This window comes from Ipomoea triloba, chromosome 1, assembly GCF_003576645.1.
Source record: "Ipomoea triloba cultivar NCNSP0323 chromosome 1, ASM357664v1".
Taxonomy (NCBI): domain Eukaryota; kingdom Viridiplantae; phylum Streptophyta; class Magnoliopsida; order Solanales; family Convolvulaceae; genus Ipomoea; species Ipomoea triloba.
The window spans coordinates 3,571,136-3,578,929 of NC_044916.1; the positions used below are offsets into that span (position 1 = coordinate 3,571,136).

At 37.1% G+C, this 7,794-nt stretch overlaps 2 protein-coding genes across 2 annotated transcripts; both read left to right on the plus strand.

Annotated features, from left to right (window-relative positions):
• The first annotated feature begins 1,170 nt into the window (after nt 1-1,170).
• On the plus strand, nt 1,171-3,396 carry LOC115995849 (probable polyol transporter 4). Its single transcript, XM_031234999.1, has 2 exons — nt 1,171-1,351; nt 2,021-3,396. The coding sequence occupies exons 1-2, from the start codon at nt 1,171-1,173 to the stop codon at nt 3,394-3,396; spliced, it is 1,557 nt and encodes a 518-aa protein (XP_031090859.1).
• Nucleotides 3,397-4,311: 915 nt separating this feature from the next.
• LOC116016451 (epoxide hydrolase B-like) lies at nt 4,312-7,692 on the plus strand. The gene is made up of 4 exons (XM_031256718.1): nt 4,312-4,756; nt 5,686-5,853; nt 6,234-6,469; nt 7,272-7,692. Exons 1-4 carry the CDS (start codon nt 4,469-4,471, stop codon nt 7,525-7,527), a joined length of 948 nt encoding a protein of 315 aa, XP_031112578.1. The 5' UTR covers nt 4,312-4,468; the 3' UTR covers nt 7,528-7,692.
• The last annotated feature ends 102 nt before the right edge of the window (nt 7,693-7,794 follow it).

Consider the following 7,794-nt stretch of genomic DNA (forward strand, 5'->3'; position numbering starts at 1 on the left):
TTGCACATATAAGTGTGACATTTGCATGGTGCATTGACCCGACCCGTCTCACGAATAAGGATCCGTGAGACGGTCTCACACAAGTGTGACCCAAAAATCAAATACGAGGACCAGACTCAAAAATTGCAACTCTTGCCAAAGCATGAGTCAACTTATTTGATGATATATGAACAAAACGGAACAAAACATCATCAAAATCTTTGAGAACACAACCCGTGTAAGAGTGATTTGGAGAGGAAGTCTCCGCCTCCTTGATAATATTAATTAAATGATACTCCGTACTTTAGTTAAGTTTTTAGATATATTATATTTGATATAAATAATACTATATATTATTTAGTTATTGAATAAGGCGATTATAAAGTTATTCACGACTCTGTATTTTGATTTCTAATACTCCATGTGATACAAATAATATGGTAACTCAATAAAAAATTACAAAAAAAAATGTAACTAATATTTATAATTTACAATTAAGGACAATTTAATCGGATTTAATATTAATAGAACTTACATATAAGTATTCTTTTTTGGACAACCAGGAAAAATTTTAGTTATTACCTAAATATGTGCTTAGAAAAGTCACATAGAAAAAAATTACACTAGAAGACTATCTGCACTTAGTAAATCTTGATCATGTATACTCTTTTACTTATTTGATTTGAAAAGCTTATAACCTTACTTCTTTCAAAAAGCTTGCCAATGCTATTCGAATGTGCATGGCAGAAATTATAAATTAAGTAATATATACACTTCTCTCACTCATTGAAGGAGGGTCACATATCCACCATGCAATATCACAAGCTATAACACAAGCAAACTCCACCAGCCAGTCATACATAATTCATTCTCTCTTCACCTCCGCATATCTAGGAGACACCATACTTGAATTCCTTCTTCTTTCTTTCTTAAACATGCATTTCATAAACAACCCCCACAAAAATCCCATAAACATCTAAACCAGACAAATATACATTTATCCCTTTCTGTCTTTCCCTCTGTTCAAATCATAGGAAAAACAGAGGGGCAAGAAAAAGAAGGAAATAGGAGAGATAGTAATCAACATTTCATATTTTTATTTGTATTTTTTGGGTGCGAAATTGATGAAATTAAACCATCTTGGTAGATGGATATGTAGATACTGATATGTGTGTATAGAGAGAAAAAAGGATGGATATGAAGAATGAGAAGGATGGAGGTAAGATATACAGGAAAATTGATCATGATGAAGAAAAATATGAAGAAAGGATTAATGGAGTTGTGCATGAAGAGAAGGGAAATAACAGCAGCAAGAAATATGTGTTTGCCTGTGCCATCTTTGCTTCTCTAAATTGTGTGCTTCTTGGATATGGTTAGTCTCCCCCACTCTCTCTATATATCCCATGAAAACTACACCTCTTGTGAAAACTGCTAACTATCCCACATCTTGCAATATCTAATTTTGTATATGAAAATTTCTCTCTAAATGCATTGTCAAGTAATTTTCTACAAAATACTGTGACATTTCTGTAATTACGATTATGTTATCTTGTACTTTTTGATTGTGCATTTGGAAACTTTTCTCCATATTCAATGTCAATTATTTTCCAAGTACACAGTCAAGCATTCCCAAATGTAATTACAAAAATGTTCAGCATTTTTTTTTTAATTTGAGCTATTAATTATCTTTCCTCCCATCTATTAATTATCTTAGATGGACGGATGAGATTAGTTCTAATTCTTATAGGGAATAATTTTCATTTGAACCTGATTCTATATATACATGGGTGCGTTCAAATTAGAACAATTCCATTCTGTAAAAAGTAAAGACTGCCCCCCAGTCGTGCAAGATTCATTTATGGTTGAGTGTTTTAGTTTAAAAAAAAAAATCAATATTTTTATAAAAAAGAACCCCGCGTACAGTCCTTATTAAGTAGGAGCATGTTTTCACATGAACCCTTCCCTATATATATGTATATAGTATCTATCATGTATGTATGTTCCTGTAGCTTGTATTGAAATCAGGCATGTCACTGTACAGATATTGGTGTTATGAGTGGAGCCATTATTTTCATGCAAGAAGACCTAAAGCTCACAGAAGTGCAAGAAGAAGTTTTTGTAGGAACCCTTAGTATAATCTCCCTTTTGGGGAGCTTAGCAGGAGGAAGGACCTCAGATGCCATAGGCAGAAGGTGGACAATGGCATTTGCAGCCATTGTTTTCCAATCCGGGGCAGCTATAATGGCTCTGGCAACCACTTTTGCAGTGTTAATGGTGGGCAGATTACTAGCAGGAATTGGACTAGGCTTTGGGATCATGATTGCCCCAGTCTACATTGCAGAGATTTCGCCCGCGATTGAGAGGGGATCGTTCACTTCTCTCCCGGAGATTTTCACAAATTTGGGGATTCTTTTGGGGTATGTCTCAAATTATGCATTTTCTGGGCTGCCTGCACATATAAGCTGGAGGGTTATGTTGGCTGTGGGGATTGTTCCTTCGGTTTTGGTGGGGTTTTCGTTGTGTATAATCCCAGAATCCCCGCGGTGGCTGGTGATGCAGAATCGGGTTGAGGAAGCCCGGGTGGTGCTGTTAAGGACTAATGGGGATGTGGGTGAGGTTGAAGAGAGGTTGGGGGATATTCTCAAGGCGGCCGGGGGGAAAAACGAGGGGAAAAGTGTGTGGTTTGAGCTTATGAACCCCTCGCCCGGGGTTCGAAGAATGCTGATCACAGGGTGTGGGATTCAGTGTTTTCAGCAGATGACAGGGATTGATGCCACAGTTTATTACAGCCCCACAATCTTCAAAGATGCAGGAATGGGCAGCAATTCCAAACTCCTGGCTGCAACTATGGCTGTTGGGTTAACCAAAACTCTCTTCATTTTAATTGCCATTTTCCTGATTGATAGAGTGGGGAGAAAGCCCTTGCTCTATATTAGCACAATTGGAATGACTTTTTGCCTGTTTGGTTTAGGAATCACACTTTCCTTACCCAAACATGGCTCTGATTCTAGCTCTGATTATGCTCAAATCAGCCTGGCAATCCTGTTTGTCTGTGGGAATGTGGCATTTTTCTCTGTGGGGATTGGGCCTATATGTTGGGTTCTGTCCTCTGAGATCTTCCCTTTGAGGCTGAGGGCTCAGGCGGCCGCCCTCGGGGCCGTGGGGAGTAGAGTCAGCAGTGGGGTGGTTGCCATGTCTTTCCTGTCTGTGGCTCATGCCATTACAGTGGGAGGGACATTTCTGGTGTTTGCTGCCATATCAGCTGCCTCTATCGTGTTCGTGCACAAATGCTGCCCCGAAACCAAGGGGAAATCGTTGGAACAGATCGAAATGATGTTCCAGAATGATGGGCAGTGGGTGGATGGTGGAGTGGAGCTTGAAGATGCTCAGCATCTGATGCACAACACAGGCAGATGATGAGTAATTAGAGTTGCAGAAAAAATCAGATAGTAGAGGAATTAAGTGAAACTTTGTAGGATTTCTAGTGCAAAGGTGTGCTGATCTTTTTTCTGTTTCTAGTACTTATGTAACACTTAAGATTAAATGCTTGCATATAGGTTTCAGTTGTGTAATTGAAAACTCTGGGTATCGAGATTTACCTGTCATGTAATACCTGTGAGTTTAGGTAGTTTGGCCTGCCCGAGTTGGCAGAATTCAATCTTTTTCACCTAGAAATATAAAGCAGAAAAAGAATCAAATTTTTTGTATGGAATATAGAGAATAATCCAAAGTAATTGTTGTAAAATAATATTCAATGAGTTGATGGATTCACATATATGGAATATGAGTTGATTTTGTCACTTTTAATCTTATGAATTATCATTAATTATTTATTGTCTTTTGATATTTTTAAAAATCTTACAAATTTTCACTTAATTTTGTCACATTATCCGATAGATTAAGAGTTTTTTTTGCAATTTTTAGTCTTATGAGTTTAGTGACATTCCACTACTAATATAAATGCATATTTTTGTTTTTTCTTTTTCTTTTTTTTCGATGAAAAATTAGATGAAATCTTATCAAATTTTGTGTTAAAACTTGTAAATAACCAAAATTTATATATAAAAGTTACACTTTTTACACGTCTCGCGAATAAAATTTTTAAATTTTGATTACTCACAAGCATGTGACACAATTGTATGATATTTCATTAAAAGATTTTAAAAAAAAATTCACTCATTAACTATAAAATTAAAAGTACTAAGTCTATTAATTCTATTAATTTTATTAATTTGAGCCCTAAGCTATGAAACGATGGTTTACGTCTCACTCAAAAGCAAGAAAAAGAACGACGAGTGTCTTTTTCTCTTGCACCAGCTCAGACTCTCAGAGCTGCCCCCTATTTTGACAATTAATCAAACAGATGGGGTGCGAGATTTGTCTGGCGTAAAAGCGGTCCCTATTTAGCCATCATAATGCTGCTCCTCGGTGGCTTGAGAACTACACTTGCACTGCTATTTCGACCGAGTTTCTTTACAACTCCATAAAAATGGATCAGATAGAGCACAAGTTCATCGAGGTGAACGGGCTAAAGATCCATGTAGCCGAGGTCGGAAGCGGGTCGGGTCCAGCGGTGGTGTTCTTGCATGGCTTCCCTGAGATATGGTACTCTTGGCGCCACCAGATGATTGCCGTGGCCAAGGCCGGATTCAGAGCCATTGCAATCGATTACAGAGGATACGGGTTGTCGGATCAGCCGCCGGAACCCGAGAAAACCACCTTTCTTGACCTTGTCAACGATCTTGTTGCGCTCCTTGATGCTCTGAGCATAAAAAAGGTCAGATATTTTCAACACATTCAACTCAAGTCTTCTATCTTTCCAATACAATCTGAAAATGAGTTCGTTTTCATATCTGCATTTGTTGTATATATGAATTTGCATCGATTGTGTTACTCTTTCCGTATTGTAAAAAAGATGGGATACACTTTGCTCCTTAATTGGATCGATACAGAACACATATCCGCTCCTTAATTGGATCGATACAGAACAAATAAGGATCTAAAGTGTCTCTTAAAAAGATTGGATACAATTTTGCCTCCACTAAAGCTCGAACCCATTCCCTTGTTCACCGGGTGTCACTACACCACAAAGTCTTTGGCAAAAGATTGGATAAAGTATGTAATAAAATTCTTTACTATGAAAATTTTACCTATTCTAGTTTAAAAACTTTCAAATATGAGGGTAAAAAAGTAATTTTTCCTATCTTCTCTCGATATAGTTTGATTAATAACAATAACAATAATAATAATAATAATAATAATAATAATAATAATGGAAATGGATCAAAATTTGTATTTTTGACGAAGCAATTATATCATCAAATTTTAAAAAGATCAAATTAAGTATCATAACTATTCATTTTGATACATTAAGGCCTATCCTTTATTATGGCCGCTTTATTCTGTCTCCACTTATGAAAGGTCAAGCCGACACAATAGGCATTGTGATGCGAAGAGCTTTGCTTGGGGAAATAGAAGGAACATGTATCACACGTGTAAAATCTGATAAAGCCCCGCATGAATATCCTACCATAGCGGGTATTCAAGAATCGGTACATGAGATTTTAATGAATTTGAAAGAAATTGAATTGAGAAGTAATCTATATGGAACTTGTGACGTGTCTATTTGTGTCAAGGGTCCTGGATACTGTTACTGAATATACGGAGTATATAATATATGTGTGTATGTAACTATGTATTTGCCAGGTGTTTGTGATTGGCAAGGATTTTGGAGTTTTTGTTCTGTCATACTTTTGCCTTCTCCATGAGGAGAGGGTCTCTGGGTTTGTTACACTGGGCATGCCACTGGCAGCTGGGACTGGTATTGCACAAAACATCAATCTGCCAGAAGGCTTCTATGTTTCAAGATGGAAGGTATGTTGTTTGCTCTTTCCTATAACAAGAATCATACACAATTAACTCATCAGTTTGCAGTTGTTGGGCTGTTAATGCTACGACCGGCTCTTGTGTTAGTCATATTAAAGAGTTATGGGGGAAACCGTAGCGAAGTTGGTCAGCTGTTGGCTTGGTAACTACAAGTTTCCAAGTTCGACTCTCAGTGAGAGCGGCCTATGGCCTTCTTAGTTTGAGCCAAGCACCCTTGGCTAGTTTACTTCCTTATGGTCCTTTGCTGGCTAAGGTCATAAGGTGGGCTTACCCAGTGTACACCCTCGGATAGTCACTGCAGGAAAGAAAAAATCATATATAGTTGAGGCATATATGGCTCAAACTCATAGTAGTGATTCGCTTTGCAGGAGCCTGGGCGAGCTGAAGCTGATTTTGGTCGCTTTGATGCTAAAACAGTTGTGAAGAATGTGTACATCCTTTTCTCCAGGAGTGAATTACCCATAGCTCATGAAAACCAAGAGATCATGGACATTGTGGAACCATCCACTCCTCTACCCCCTTGGTTCACTGAAGTAGACTTGGAAACCTATGGTGCTTTGTATGAGAAGTCTGGATTCAGAACTGCACTGAAGGTTCCTTACAGGTAATAGGATACTTCATTTGGTTTTTCCTTGGAAAAGCGGCATATCTGGTCCCCGAGTTATACTACATATATAAACTCAGTCCCATCCGTGTCTGTTTTTGGTCTGTCAATTATTCTCGAGTTGATCCTTTAAATTTGGACAAAAAGTATATTTAAAAAATGCTTAAATGGCATGGGTGAATATGGAAGCTTTATTTCATCTCATCACCCGCCCTTATATTTTCGTAGTATTTCAGTGAATTTATTTGACAAACTTTGAGTTCTAACATGATGGGGTAAACAAAGGCCATAATCCTCCAATATAGGAACTCAAAATTTGTCAAATAAATACATATAAGGGAAAAAAGAGGAAATTAAATTTCCATGTTTATCCTTGCCATTTAAGTTTTGTTTGTTTTTTTTTTTTTAATTAAATTTTTGACCAAATCTAATGAAATATTAATGATAATGACCAATTTGTCATTTTGGGAATGATTGGGGACCAAGAAATCAAGAATAGACATGGTGAATGGGTAAATCTATACAGGATATAACTCAAGTATCATGAACCAAATATGTCATTTTCCCTGCCTTCTCCTATAAAAGGGTTAGCAGCCTTTCATAGTCAACCATGGGTAATTAAACTAGTTAGACTTTCTTTTTGGTACCTTTAAAGGAAATAAGATTAAATCCGAGACTTCTTACATAAAGTCATATGCCACTAGACTACAAGCCTGTTGGTTGAACCGACTATAGACTAACAGACCTTGCTAATTTGACTTGTTTGCATATATATAATGTGTTGAATATCTTTCTCTTATAGGACATTTGGTGAGCAAATTGACCTTCCTGCTGACCCCAAAGTTGAAGTCCCAGGGCTGTTTATCATGGGGGAGAAGGATTATGCCCTAAAAGTTCCAGGCATGGAAGAGTACACAAGGAGTGGAATGTTGAAAGCTGTTGTGCCCAAATTGGAGACAGTGTTTATTGCCCAAGGAAGCCATTTTGTTCAAGAGCAGTTGGCTGATGAGGTCAATCAGCTTATCCTCAGCTTCGTCACTGCTCATTCCTCAGCTTAATATTGAATGCTTTTGAGATTACAAAAGTTAATATTGTCGAGCATGATGTATAATAAAAATAATAAATGTGTAAGTCCGACTAAAGTCGGACTATCGGATTAAACTTTTAGTTTAAATGGAATATATCTTTTTTAAGTAATAAGAGTCCATCATTGACTATTAAAATCAGAAGTTATGGTGCGCAGCTATCAATTTCCTAGTGATTTTCGTTCTTTCTGTGTTTAATTCAGTCAACCTTCACTACAGAATTTTTTTTTTTTTTTTTTT